The sequence below is a fragment of the Carassius auratus genome, chromosome 7 (genome assembly GCF_003368295.1).
Source record: "Carassius auratus strain Wakin chromosome 7, ASM336829v1, whole genome shotgun sequence".
Taxonomy (NCBI): Eukaryota; Metazoa; Chordata; class Actinopteri; order Cypriniformes; family Cyprinidae; genus Carassius; species Carassius auratus.
The window spans coordinates 27220969-27236758 of NC_039249.1; the positions used below are offsets into that span (position 1 = coordinate 27220969).

A 15790-nucleotide genomic window follows, 5' to 3' on the forward strand; every position below is an offset into this window, starting at 1 on the left:
ACAAAAAAAAAAAAAAAGACACATTTTGAAGAATGCTGGAAACCAAACAGTTGACGGAAGCCATTGACTACCATAGTATGACATAGGGATGCACAATATTGGATTTTTGCCAATATCTAATATGCCAGTATTTTTCAACTCATTTGGCCGATGCCGATATATTTCATTTTGTTTTTCCAACTTGATGGGTGGATAAATAATAAATGACAGAGTTCTCATTTTTGGCTGAACTATTCCTTTAATGAGTCACCAACACATGAGATATTCATGTGAAATAGACTCACAAACACTGATAACAGCAAGGACAGAGCTGTAAATCACTGGAGTGCAGATCGGTGAAACTGAGCCGGAAAGACAATGGTTTAATAAGCAATTAACTTCAAACAAACAGCAAATGTTTTAAGGAAATGACTTTACACACTGCAATGTGAAGTGCTTGTTATTTTTCTCACAGAGAGATGCTTTTTTGGGGCACGTTTTGCCGTGGTAATTGATGTGAAATGGTTTGTACTTCATCAGGAGTGTGTGCTCGAGTTGGGGAGGGAAATAAAAAGTTAATTAAGCAGCTCCTGGATGTAATGAAAAACATGTGTGCGCAGATGGCTGGGAGGACAAATTATCACCCGAAATGATCAAAACAAATGAGTTTTCCACGCTCTTTCAGGGCTGTGTATATATTTACAGGCTCAGTGAAAGAAGCTGAATGCTTGGAACACACAGAGCGAGGAGTAATTTGGGCTGTTTTCTGTCACTCTTTCTCTCAGACTCCATAAATTAACCCTGATCTGAAGGACAGCGATGAAGGATTCTCAGCTCAACCTTCATCTGAAGAGTACAAACACATCATCCGCTCCATAGCTCAGGTGACACACAACATCCATCCATCTATTTATCCATCCGTCCGTCATTCCATCGTTCAATCAATAATTCTGTTGTTCCATCCATCCATCCATCTATCTATCCATCCATTGTTTGATCTATCGTCCTATTATTCATCCATCCAATTCAGTTATATTCTCTATATTATCATTTTTTTTTTTTACATTAAAAATATAAAATAGAGATTATGGTATTCTTCAGTGGCATTTTCTCCTGTTTTCCCCCAACTCCTGATGACATGTTGGGCTAAATCAAAGGGCATCAGGGACGAACTTTGTCCCACCAGCTATTTTTGGGCATCTCTGATGTAGATCATTTAAATCTTTGCTAAACAATGTTTAACTCTCATATGGCTCTTAAATAGTCAATAAGAAACCACACATTAAGAAGTTCACTTTCTGAGCACAAACCCAAATAGCTGTGTGATTGTGACTTTATTTGTTGTTGTTCTGTGTGTGCGTGTGCATGCATGCGTCTGTGTGTGTGTGTGTGTGTGTGTGTGTGTCTGTGGGTGTGTAGGGTCGGTACTGGACTCAAATCGACCTGCTGAAGCCGGTATCAGGTGTTGTTGGTTTGTGTAGTGAGAACCGTGGAGAACTTGGCATCTTCATTCAGAAGATACAGGCTGGAAGTGTGGCATACAGGTCAGAACACACACACACACACACACACACAAGTGTTTCACTGTTTTATTGAGGACATTGCATAGCCTTCCAATGATTTTCTGTCAGGTTAATGATATTTATACCCTCTAAACTTACCCCAGAAACATCTGCAGAACACTAGATTTACATCAGATAAGTCCTTTTAACTATTTGGGGACCAGTCAAATGTCACAGTAGAGGGTTGTCAAAGTGTTTCTCCAAATAAGTGAGGACATTTGGCCCTCACAAGTATAGTAAATGAAGTACACACACACTCATCCAGTCAGATGATCAGTGATTTGTACACACAACCCCTCTAGTTCATTCCCATTTTAAAAATAAAGATTACTCATATTTTAAAGATCTGCTGCAATTCTCATTTCTTCCCTTTTAATCACAAATGTGTCACCAGTTCATGTCACATCAGCTCTTTCCTGCTCAAAGTCCATGCTGAAGCTAGTTTGCTGACATGCTAGTGCTTTTTATCAGTTTGGTTTTTCTTTGTGAGAGCACATTTCTTCCTGCTTGTTATGTGCTCCATACAAATATAGATATATCGTACACTTTACTACAAAACGCTGTTGCATAATCATTCTTAGCTCAGCCATGAGGTCATCATTCACATTATTATTATTATTATTATTTTTTTTTGGTAATTTTGTCTTTTCCTTGTGAATAATAATTACACTTTAGCAGACTTTTAAAAAGAGCAATTATTAGGGAAATGTACTTATATAAATACACTTAAGTGTGAACCGAAATAAATATTTTCAGACACTTATTTGCATGTTAATTGCAAACAAATGAAAATAGTACAGGACTTCTTTAAAGAACACTAAAAATCTTACTATTCAAAAACTTTTGACTGGTAGTGTAATATCTGCAAGCTTGACACCCTTTTCTCTGCAGTGATTGTGAGTTGATCTCAGTACAGTTTTGATTGTTAAACGTATGTTTCTCTATTCTAGTGATGGAAAGCTAAAGGAGGGAGATCAGATACTGGCGATTAAAGGTCAGCCGTTGGATCAGAGTGTCAGTCACCAGCAGGCCATCGTTCTCCTGCAGCGAGTGTCAGACTGCGTGAGCCTCACTGTCACCCGCGGGCCCGTCCCGCAGCTCTCCAGCCCCGTGGTGTCCAGGACTCCCAGTGCTGCCAGCACACTTTCAGCTCACTCCAGTGCGGTGAGACACACACACACACACACACACACACACACACACACACACACACACATATAAATACCCCTATCGTCACATATACCAGTGTAGAGTCACTATTACTATTAATCAAACTTATGGTAGTTTCACCTAAGTTTCACTTGGTCAGAACTTGGTGATTTTAGTTTTCGTTTAGTTTTCATTCTAATATTCTAATATGCTTATTTTCTGCTCAAGAAACATTTCTGATTATTATCCAGGTTGAAAACATTCGTTCTGATTAACATTTTTGTGGAAACAATTTGTTTGTATTTCAGAATTCTTTTATGAATATAAAGTTACAAAATAACAGCATTTATTTATAATCAGAAATGTTTCTTATACAGCAAATCAGTATATTAGAATGATTTCTGAAGATCATGTGACACTGAAGACTGGAGGAATGATGCTGAAATTTCATCTTTGATCACATAAATTACATTTTAACTTATGTCCATAAAGAAAACAGTTATTTTTTAACTGTAATAATAAGTTGCAATTTTTTTATCAAATAAATGCTGGCTTGGTGAGCAGAAGAGACTTCTTTCAAAAACCTTCACAAAAGAAATAACTGGTCCAACCCAGCAGTGTCTGCTTCTATTCACGGTAAATAAGCGAATCATTTTTGGAAGGTTACACGACTTGAATGACAAAAGTTGTGTTGAAAGTGGTATAAAAGTTCTGTTTCATGTGAATATTCCTGCTGTGCTTAGTGGGGAGCGAGACATAATAGAGATGTGACACAGCCCATTTATAAAAGGATACGACCCCCTGCTGTTCTCCGTTTGGGATCGGAGATCTTGCAGTTTGTTTCAACTTCAAAGTTATTTTTTTCTAAAATCTGTGAACAGGATAAAGCACTCAAAGTTGTTAAGAGTAAAAAACAATAATAGTCTTTATTTTAAAAAGGTGTCTGTAATGTGTTGAGATTTGAGGTGCCCCACCCTGCTCGCTCAAAATTTTTACTAATAAGGCCCAAAGCATAATTATTATCTAACCACCACAGAGTAATGGGACTTCAAACTGGCAAGCTGTTTCGAACTCCAAAAGAATGTACTTTTGACCTGATTTTGTTGCCATGCCATCGTTTTTCGGACATCTTTATACTATATTTACTAAAGATGCACCAAAATGAAAATTGTGGGCTGAAATCGAAAAAATCAGGATGCGCTTGACCGATGAATGAAACTGAAAAAAGAGGTGCTACAGTGATCTATTAGCCACATTATATAGTATTGTTGACAGAATTGACAGAATTTGAAAGCTGAGACTTTGTTTCCTATTAAAAGTAACAAAGCTCAAAGCCTAGTGTGATTATTAAATGACAGGTGCTACAAATAATGTGAAGTGATGTTCATGGATCACCAGAAGAAGCACAAACTAAAAGACTGAGATCCAGCACTGTGTTTACCTGTTGTAGTTTATCCATGCTTTGTGCATGCTGGATGTACGGATTAGGACTTGAGTGATGAATACAACAGTCAACTGACTGCCATTTTATGGTCACTTGAACAACATGTATTATTAGTGAGATGTTTTCCAAAGAGGTAGAACAGGGGTCGTGCTCGCATAGGGCTGACTGCGTCACATGTTGTTTTTTGGTCCCAGCTAACACGGAACATTCTCAGAGCATTAGCAACAAATGTTCCTCCAGCTATGTCAGTAGAACATTCATTTTTAAATGTTACTACTTGTTTCGGAATGTTCAGACAACATTCAAAAGTAACATTCTCATAATGTTGCAAAGATGTAAAACAAAATGTTCCCCGAATGTTTTGCAATGTCAATTGCATCTTTTGAATGTTCAGGGAGTGTTCAGAAATATTCTGAAATGTTTTCATAACTTAATGGGAACTTTAGCAAAATGATACTAGAACATGTTTTGTTAGCTGGTTGCGTGCAGCAGCAACATCCACTGGATTTATGGCAATCTGATGTTAGCTGGCAATAATAACTGTTACATTTCTAACTAGTATTTTTCAGAAACCGATCAATCCGCCATGAATGCAAAAATCATGAACTTGCGTTTTAACATGCTTTTATATATATGTGCAATTATAGACCCACTGGACTCGGTCGAGCTGGTGGAGATGATCGAACTGGTGAACGATGGAACTGGTTTGGGCTTCGGGATTGTTGGTGGTAAAACCACCGGCGTTATCGTCAAAACCATTCTGCCTGGAGGTATCGCTGACCAGGTAAGTGCACTTTTGACATTTTTATGCACTGTTCTGTTACCATTGGTGGTCTTTCTGGACATTGGTGGTCTTTAGGACAGTCAATTTCATTTGGTGCAATTAATTTGAAATAAAGCGTCATCTGTGTGTCACAGTTACTGACAAACTTGATGCAGGATGACTGACTGTGTGATGTAGGCTATAAATGCAATTATATCCCCCTAAAATTTGAGATATGAGTAAAAAAAGCCGCTTTATGGGTTTTTGTCTCATATTTATGTCATATGATATAGTTTAGCAATATCACAAAAGCAAGAGTTCTATTTTTCCTGAATATCTGCACAATTGCAAATGTGATACTGATTTTATGGAATAGTTCAATAAACAAGAAGTTAGTATGGTTACGTTTATACAATATTGTTAATATTGTTTATCTTTTTTTTTTCTCAATTTCAATAGTTATGTACAAAGCCAGCACCAGAAATGATGTGCGTCTATGAGCTAAACACAGCACTGTTTTGTAACTGAATGAATCCACATTTTTTAAACAGAGTGAGCGAATGATTCAGTGACTCATTCATAAAGACTCGTTTCTGAATGAATCAGCGTTTTGAATGCATTGGTTGAATGACTCACTCACTCATTAAGACTGGCATTTAAACGTTTCATATTTAGAGTATATATTTTTTTAATTAATTCCATGTTTCAATATTCAATTAACAAAGCATTAATACCAAATTACTATGATTATTTATGCAATGTTGAATCAAAATGTTTCTTTCTAAAGCTACTTTTTGTAATGTCTGTTCAATGCTTTTCTCATTTAACACAATGACTTCAAATGATCCTTTGTGGGGTAATTGCTCAGTTAAAATCGATCTGCATTTAATTTGTGATTAATTGGTTTAGTTAATCTGCATATCATCTAATTAATTAGCCTGAAATTTCACCTGACAGCCCTAAAAAAACAAAACTGAAGTCAATTCAACCCAGGAATAAAACCATTTACATTTAGCTGACGCCAAAGCGAATTACAATTGCTATATATGTCAGAGGTCACACGCCTCTAGAGCAACTAGGGGTCTCGCTCCGTGACACATAGGTGTCTCACAGTGGATTCGAACCCAGGTCTCTCACACTAAAGGCATGCATTTTATCCACTGCGCCAGCACCACCCCGGAAGAACATCATAAAATCTGTTTATGAAAATAACAGAAGTTCAAAGTCTCTCTCACTGGTTCTAGGACGGTCGCTTGTGGGGATCACGTCCTGCGGATCAGTGATGCAGATCTGTTTGGTCTGAGCAGTGAGCAGGTTGCTCAAGTTTTGAAACAATCTGGAAACAGAGTCCGACTCCTCCTCAGTTGCGGTACGGCGGATGACGCTCCTGCCATCCTGCCGACCGTCACTGAGCAACAGGTTCAGCTGCACATGTGCCACATTGCTGAACACATTTTGCTCTTTTGAGATCGACTGCATTGACTGATAACCATGCAGTCTTCAATGAACAGTTCACCCAAAAATTAAAATGTGCTGAAAATGTAAGCACCCTCAGGTCATCCAAGACTGTACTGTAGATGAGTTTGTTTCTTCATCAGATTTGAAGAAATGTAGAATTCCATCGATTGCAGTGAATGGGTGAATGGGTGCCATCAGAATGAGAGTCCAAACAGTTGATGAAAACATAACAATAATCCACAAGTTATCCAAACCATTCCTGTCCACCAATTAACATCTAGAAAAGACAAAAGCTGTGTGTTTGTAAGAAACAAATCCAATCCTTTAACACTTGAATCTTATCACATTCGAGGACCAGAAAGATCTGTTTATCAATATAGATATCATATTAATTTTTTTTTTTAGAGAATAGCAGAATTAAGTGAATATAAGAGTGGATTTCCATTCATTTATCTACTATACTTTGGTTTGAATGGATGTTGCAATTTTTGCCATGTCTTCCTATGCCGAAATTCTAATATGAAAAGTTGCAATTTATTAGGAAATATAGCAGGTGTTTTTTATTTTTATTTTTATATTGCCTTTCTCTGATAACATTAAATGTCTTCTTGAGAATATTATTTTAATTACTAATCATTGCATTATGTCCTCAATGTCAGTCTAACGAAAGCCTGAGGCCAGTGCGACAAACCCATTAAGCTAGGAATAATAATTACAAGGGAATGTTTTCTTACCCTAATGAGTTTGTTGCAACTGGCTGCTGATCTTTAATGACATGGTAGTAAAACAACAGCACTTGAGAATTAGCAATAGACATGATGAATTATGTTTTGTGGTATTAGTTTGTTTCAAACCATTTCAAACGATGGTTATGTCAATGTCCTTGTTATTGTGTAATAATCTGTGTTTGTGTCTGCTGTCAGGGTTTTGAGGAAGAGGAACAGGATGCTTTCGATGTGAGCTTGATGAAGAATGCTCAGGGTTTCGCCATCACCATCGCGGGGTATGTGGGGGACAAAACATCAGGTGAGCTGTATATCAGACAGTCAGTTATATGAATAAGCAGATCTGATGTGCAGACTAAACAGACTAATAGTTATTATAAGTGCTGTCAAACAATTAATAGCGATTAATCGCATCCAAAATAAAAGTTTCGTTTACATAATACTGTATATGTGTGTGTACTGTGTATATTGAAAGTGAAAGTAAAGTGAAAGTAAAGTGAAATACAGTCAAGTAATGGTGACCCATAGAATTTCTGCTCTACATTTAACCCATCCAAAGTGCACACACACAGCAGTGAACACACACACACACACACACACACTGTGAACACAAACCCGGAGCAGTTGGGAGTAATTTATGCTTATGAAGTCATGGCCTATACATTTATTATGTATATATATATATATATATATATATATAAATACACAGACATGCATATATTTGTAAAATATTTACATGTATTTATTTATATTTATAGAATTTATATAAAATATATATTTATTTTTATAATATGTATTCATTATGCAAATATAACATATTTTTCTTAAATATATACATGCATGTGTGTGTTTTTATATATAGATAATAAATATAAACCGTACACATACACATACTATGTAAACAAAATCTTTGATTTTGGATGTGATTAATCATGATTAATCGTTTGACAGCACTAGTAATTGTATAGTTATATTAATGGCGTTCCTGAAGGCAAGCATCACTTCAATTATTTCTCATGCCCAGTCTGAAGTTTTAAACTTCAGCATTTAATATTTGTGCTGGACATGAATGATAACTCAGATGTGGCTTGTTGAATATTCATTTACAGGTGCATCTTAAAAAATGTGAATATTAAGGAAAAGGTCTTTATTTTTTTGTAATTTAATTGAAAAAAAAGCAAACTTTCTTATATTCTAGATTCATTGCACACAAACTGAAATGTTTCAAGAGTTTTTTGTTTTAATTCTGATGGTTACGACTTGTAGCTTAGGAAAATTTAAAATTCAGTATCTCAAAAAATGTGAATATTTTCTGAAAAGATCAGTTAAAAAAAGATTTACAAAACAGAAATGTTCAAGATCTCCAAGGCAGGCTTAATGATGCACTCAATACTTGGTTGGTGCTCTTTTGTATGAATTACTGCTTAAGTGCGGTGTGGCTTGGAGGCGATCAGTTTGTGGCACTGCTAATGATGGTAGAATAAAGTACTCCAAAATCTCCTGGTAGATGGCTGCATTGACTTTGAACCAACACCAGCTGATGTCATGGCACCTAAATCATCTCTGACTTCAGAAACTTTACACTGGACTTCAAGCAGCATGGATTCTGTGCCTCTCCATTCTTCCTCCAGACTCCAGACTTTGATTTCCAAATAAAATGCTACATTTTCTTTCATCTGAAAAGAGAACTGTGGGCCACTGAGTAACAGTCAAGTTCTTTTCCTCCTTACCCCAGGTGAGATGCTCCTAAGGTTATTTTATTTTATTATTTTTTTTCTAGTTCAGGAGTGGCTTGGCTCTAGGAATGTGACAGCTGTAGCTCTTTTCCTGAAGACATCTGAGTGTGGTGACTCTTGATGCGCTGACTCCAGCTTCAGTCCACTCCTCGTGAAGCTCTCCCAAATTCTTGAATAAGCTTTTCCTGACAATCTTTTTAAGGCCCTGGTCATCCCTGTTGCTTTGATACCTTTTACTACCACACCTTTTCCTTCTGGTCAACGTTCTATTAATATATTTTGATACAGCATATTTTGAAGTGAATTGAATTTATTTCAGTTAGTTGCAAATGCAACATTTCTTTTTCATTTAATATTTATAGTTTTTTATTTATAGATATTCCTTACTGTATTGTGTTCTGCGTGTTTGAGAAAATCCAAGGGTCTCTTTTAAATCTTATCCTGAAGACAGAGAGAATACTTGAAGATATTACAACAGAAACATTAAGCCGGAGCTGAGATCTAACTTTAGTTCGGTAGATCCTTTGTGTGCATGTGTCAGCCGCCGCACCATATTTAGAGTCAAAATCTCACTCATCCTTTCATCACAGTGCCATGAAGCCAGTTATTATATAAAGAGAGACTCGCACATCCCTGAAGCCCCTGTGTTTTTCTGTCTAGATGAGACAGTGTTTCTCACTCCAGAGGAAAACGCCACACCATAGTCTGTCACCACTTCACTCATCAGAGCTCCAGAAAGACCTAACAGTCAGAGACGTTTGCCATTTCACCACTGATATAAGCGAATCGACTCGCAGAGAACGCCGGGTAATGCTGTCATGTCTCTCTCAGGTCCTGTGAAGCTGTGCTCTGAGCAGGAACAGCAGCTCATGCAGAAGTGGAAGAATGAACTCGGCGCCTGCAGCCAAGTCTTTGTAAGTAACCCCTTTACGCTTCATCTTCTAAGTAGAAGAACTTTTAGTCACCCAAGAACTCTGTAAAAAAAAAAAAATTCTAAACATTAAAAAATATTTTTTTTTATACAATGTGTACTTTGGCATTTCTTTGTAATTATTTGTGAAATTTGCTAGCAGTTTGAGTGAAAATAATTTTCATGAAATCCCAGTTTTCCACTATGCAGATTTTTCTCTATTTTTAAATAACTTGGTAATTATGTGTATGATTTGTCATTCGTTTGTGGTCCCAAATATTGTTGGCAAACCAAAAAACTTTATATGTAGTTTTTGTTATTATGTAAATGAGGAGTGACTGGGTCACATTTCTGCCATGGCAGTTCAAAGATCAAAAAAGGTGGATGATTTTTATTATGTGTGCTTAACCAGCCAGCCCTTGTGAAATTTAATTCAGGTTGATGTTCAAGTTAATAAACTGAAAAACAAAGGCTTGCTTCAGACTGGCTAGCACTGGGATCTGGAAAGATTTATGATATTGTCTTGTTATCCTGCGCCTCTTTGTGGAATTGGACTCTTTGGGTTGTTCAACACCAATCTGATCTTAAACTGATCTTAAACTGTCTGATTCACTCTGATACTCTACAACTTGAATTGTAATATTGAATAATGCTAGTGAATGAGGGATTTTTAAAGTCTGTGGTTGTGTGTTAACGTGTGTTCAGGTGGCTCAAGTGGAGAAGTTCAGTGAGAACAGTGGTTTAGGGATCAGTCTGGACGTGTGTGCCGGTCGTCACATCCTCCGCTCAGTGCTTCCTGAGGGACCTGTCGGGCGATCGGGACAAATCTGTAGTGGAGACGAACTGCTAGAGATAAAACACATCTGTCTGAAACAACCTACCACCAACATGCATCAAACTAATCAAATTGATATAGAAATGTGGTCCAATAAGAAGTCTCTTCTGCAAAGCAAGACTGCATTTATTTGATCAAAAAAATACAGTGGAAACAGTTTTATCATGAAATATTATCATACATTTAAAAATATCTGTTTTCTATGTAAATATATTGTAAAATGTAATTGATTGCTGTGGTCAAAGCTGTATTTTCAGCATCATTAGTCTTCAGTGTCACATGATCTTCAGAAATAATTCTAAAATGCTGATTTGCTGCTCAAGAAACATTTCTGATTATTATCAATGAAAACAGTTTCAAATGTATAGGTTTGGGTGTGTTTGTTCAGGTGAATGGCATTCCCCTCAGAGGAGAGACTCATACAGAGGTTGTTGACATTCTGAAAGAACTTCCTGTTTCAGACGTCGCATCTGTAATCATAAAGACTGAGTCCTGGCTAGGAGGCTATTGTGTGTGAGGATGCTGCAGCTGCCATATAATTTATAGCCTTTTCTCATAGCAGCTGGAATAATGAATTGAAGAAATTTAAATCTACATGAAAAGCTACATACTAATAGTCACACAATGCTGATGTTTTTAACATGTACAATTTGAGAAAAAGTATAAAACAGAAGTAACAGTAACAATAATTTGGGGTTTGATGTTATATTCGTTACTTAGCCAATCGTTAGATTCAATCACCATTGTAGCACAATTAATTGTAATGTTTTTTTCCTCAGTTTGTCAGAACGAAAGTGGCAGACTTGTTACTTAGTGTTCAGATGACAATATTTAGTGAAAATTCCTATTTGGGTCATATATTCCTAAACGTATGCTAGAATCTGTGTTTCCTAAGTACGGTATTCACTCTGGTGTGTGAACTGACAGCCATACATACTCCTCAAAACAATAGATTCATCTGAATGCTGGAACCAAACTGGTCACAACCCACGCAAGGAAGATAATTCCACAAATAACAACAAATGCAGGTTTCAAATAGAAATGGTGACAAAACGGCAAAACTTATGGACTGCAGCTTTAATGCGAGTTAGTTGACATATTAGTTGCAAATTAATGAGAGTTAGTTGACATACTTGCAAATGAACAGGACTTGTTAACTTAGTTAATTTGAGGTTGTAAATAAACGGTAATTAGTTGACATGTAGTTGCAAAATAATGGTAGTTAGTTGACAAATACAGTAGCTGAAGTAGTTATAAAAAAAAAAATAAAGTTTGTTGATATAATGTTGAAAAGTTACTCATAGTTAGTAAAATTTCTAAAGAGGCCTACTAAAATAAGGTAAAACCAATAATGTTAATGTTCTACTCACTTTTGCATGTGTGTATGTGTTCATATGTGTACAGGACCCAATGGACCCGCTCAAGACCGTAATAGTGATTCGGTCGTTAGTTCCCAATGGCATAGCAGAGCAAGACGGATGCTTGTTGCCAGGAGACCGTCTCATGTATGTCAACAACATCAACCTGGGAAGCGCCAGTTTGGAGGAAGCAGTGCAGGCTCTGAAGGGAGCGGACCTTGGCACCGTCCGCATCGGAGTGGCCAAACCCCTGCCCGTAAGAAATACTAGGCTCAATTGTTTTTTTTGTTTTTTTTTTCTAGATGATTTTGTGTTATTGAAACCCGTGGCTGCAGTAACGGGATTCCTTTCACAGGTTCTTTTAATTTTTCATGATGCGGGTCTGTAGTCCTTTAAGGCCTCAGGAAATGAAATCTTCTTGGAGGAGCATGTCTCTATCTTTGTGAAGAGCTCTCAGGGGCTGTAGTTTATCTTAACATCTTCAACTTTTCAAGGCTGTTATTCTGGGATTGTGTGCACATTTTGGCATCTTTGCTTCTTTTTCTCCTCCGAGGCTTGAGGTTTGGAGCGAGTGTGGTGGGATGTCAGTGCTGTGCAGGTCATCTTATCAGGCCTTTTTTTTTCTGAAGATTTAATCTCACGAGAGGCCCTTAGACTGTCTGAGCGTGCCTAACACTTTTGTTCTGCTCTCTCAAGTGCGATAGGGTAACACCACCTCTTAATAAGGTCCAAATGACTCACTTCCAAGAAGCGGAGAAAGAAAAACGGAGAAAGCATTAGAAAGGCCTAATGGTTAGAGAGTTGGACTCGCAATCGAAAGGTTGTGAGTTTGAGTCTCGGGCCGGCAGGAATTGTAGGTGGGGGGAGTGCATGTACAGTTCTCTCTCTACCCTCAATACCACGACTTAGGTGCCCTTGAGCAAGGCATCGAACCCCCAACTGCTCCCCGGGCGCCGCAGCATAAATGGCTGCCCACTGCTTCGGGTGTGTGTGTGTTCACTGCTTTGTGTGTGTGTGCACTTTGGATTGGTTAAATGCAGAGCACGAATTCTGAGTATGGGTCAACATACTTGACTGAATGTCACGTCACTTTTATAATGGATTATATTTCGCATAGTTATAATGTATTATAAGTCTCTTATCTTATCTTATCACACAAAGTGCAAATGTGATACTGATCTTATACAACAGTTCAGTAAGACATTAATATTGTTTTATTTCAGACACAGTGTTTTCCCAATGAAAATATAGAGACAAAGCAGAAGTATTCGTCTTTGAGCAACACACAGCAGCATTTCGTTTCTTAATCCACATTTGAATGAATTTGATGAATCATTAGTTGTGTTGGACTTGGCTCTGCACAGATCGATCGGTGTGTGACATCAAAAGTACTGCCAGAGCAAAGATATCACACGAAGTGCAAATGGCTCGATGACCTAATCATTGTGACATTTAGCACCACCTACTGGCATTATTGAAAATGTTATAAATTTGGAGTCCATGATGATTTTTGAGGGATTATTCTATCAAACTATGTGAAATGATTTTATTTATTTATTTATTTTTTGCCTTAAGAAAACTATATTTCCCCCATGTTATGTCCAGATCGACTGCAGTGATTTGGAGCTGTCTGATGAAAAGGCATTTGAGCATCATTTTCTGGAGGAGGAGGAGGAGGAGGAGGAAGAGGTGCTGCAGTCGATGATTGCTGAACACAGCAGCGCTGATCTGACCTATCTGATGAGTGGCCCCGCCTCCACACAGAAGGTGAACAGAGTCAGCAACCAATCAGATTCAAACATACACATTTCAGGCCCAATCAAATTACATCTTACACTTGGCTTACACTGACCAATCAAAAACACAGATTTAGTCACCTCTGTTTTATCTTTCACTGCCCCTGTGAAAAAGAAGCATATTTTAATAACAGAAGTGTTTCTGACCCACTTGAATACATCATTAGTTCATAATGCATGTCATTTCATAACTACTTCGATTGTATTTGAAATATGGTTAAAATACTGCTGAATGTACTGACAAGAATTTATGATAAACTAAAATATACTTTAATATAATCTCTATTGAAACTTGTGTCATGTCTTTAAATTTAGAATGATGTAGTTGCAAATTAGTACACTTAAAATACTGTATATTAAACCATTTAAATATAATATCGAATAACACTAAAAGTTAAAATGATAATCAAGTACTTTGCATGTGCTTAAGTATGTTACTCAACATATTAAAATAAGTGTACTTCTTTAAAACACAACAAAAGATTATTAAAACATGATGTGTATTTTAATGTACCTTAAATTAAAAGTTGATTTGACATTAATACAAAGGTCACTTTTTAAAAGTTTACTTAAGTGTGTTCAGAAACAGTCATGAAAGTGTCTCTCTTTAAGTCACTTAAGAGGGCTTTTATTTAATTGATACTGTAATAGATGTAAGTACAGATTTTGAAAAATATTCTTTTTAAAATGAAATGCATTTCTTTTCCACTCATGTAACAGTTCTTGAGGTCTTGAGAAGGAAAGAATTATGTTTTTTGACATAAAAAAGCCATTCAAGTAATAGAGCACAGCTGTGAGGGAGAACAGTGGAAGGTAATAATGAGGGGAAAAACTGATCCTAGAAAAATCTAACCCGTTTATTTCCTAAATAAACGGCTGATGCGTGTCATCTGAACAGCCCCATTGACTCGCAGTGCTCCAGACCAGCATGCCACGGGCCAGCCGCTCGCTCTCTGTGCTGGAATTTGCCACTATATTGTGTGGAGTCCCATCAGTTGTGTGTTTATTTGTGTTTTTATGGCTTCTGCTCTGGGAGGCCTCTGCTCAGATTCATAGGCGAGTGATTCGGTCCCTCTTGAATCATTCTGTGCAAGCCAACTCGATTACAGCTGTATGAATCATGGCTACATACACAAACACGCTCCCCTGTCTCGACACAAATTGCTCTCTTCCATTATTGTGCTTCAGCAGGTCATTAACGCTGCTGTTTTCAGGAGATCATCTGCGTCTGATTTGACTCTTATTGTAGATATAAATCAGTGGAGATTCTTACCCACAGAAGTTTTCCTTGAACATAATCTTTCATGTATTATCTCTCCATGGACACAAAACCAAAATAACAATAAGGCTTGGGTTGAATGAATGAAATATACGCGCTGTGTGTTTTATTGTGAACCGCAGCACTGTGTTGATTTACACGAGAGCGGCTCATTGTCTGTGTTCTCGGTGTCATGGACTCTACTTTGCATGATCTGTGAGTTGAGAAGTCGAATGTGAATTCGGGAACACAAGCCGTGCTAACCATTATTATTATTATTAATTTACATAAATAATAAATTACTCTAAATGTAACAAAGAAATTGCAATTAAATGAATAATTCACCAAAAAAAAAACATTACCCCCAATATTTATTAATAGTGTAATTTTATTTCTTTATTATTGCAGCTCTTTAGCATAAAATGAATCTCCAAAAAATATATATTTTTTTATAATTATATATATATATACATATATATATATATATATATCTGTCATAACAGTGACATGTCTGTCGTTTCTATATTGTTAATAATAATAATATATTTTTTACATTTTTAAATTTGATCAACCAATTACAGTTCCTTTTTCCCCCAAATCGTGCTGCTGGCATTAAACTGAACCTGCTCAGAATAACTTCATTATAATAGAATAGAATCCCGCTCATGCTGCTGACCTCTTTCTTCACTCGCTAGGCTTTTAAAAAGAATACTTATTACGGAAATAATATACTCTAAAAGAATAGACTTAAGTGTGACCAGAATGTAATGTTTTCAGACACTTAACTGCATGTTAATTGCAATAAAAATAAAAATGT

The 15790-nt window shown here is 36.7% G+C and overlaps 1 protein-coding gene across 1 annotated transcript in view; it reads left to right on the top strand.

Moving 5' to 3' along the window:
* LOC113106382 (patj homolog) overlaps window positions 1-15790 on the top strand; it is a 39382-nt gene that overhangs the window by 9274 nt on the left and 14318 nt on the right. Inside the window, exons 4-11 of the mRNA XM_026268251.1 lie at window positions 765-863; window positions 1399-1523; window positions 2492-2705; window positions 4782-4918; window positions 7279-7381; window positions 9648-9730; window positions 11966-12175; window positions 13525-13686. Coding sequence (XP_026124036.1) covers window positions 4811-4918; window positions 7279-7381; window positions 9648-9730; window positions 11966-12175; window positions 13525-13686 — 666 coding nt within the window. The 5' untranslated portion in view covers window positions 765-863; window positions 1399-1523; window positions 2492-2705; window positions 4782-4810. The remainder of the gene's footprint in view (window positions 1-764; window positions 864-1398; window positions 1524-2491; window positions 2706-4781; window positions 4919-7278; window positions 7382-9647; window positions 9731-11965; window positions 12176-13524; window positions 13687-15790) is intronic.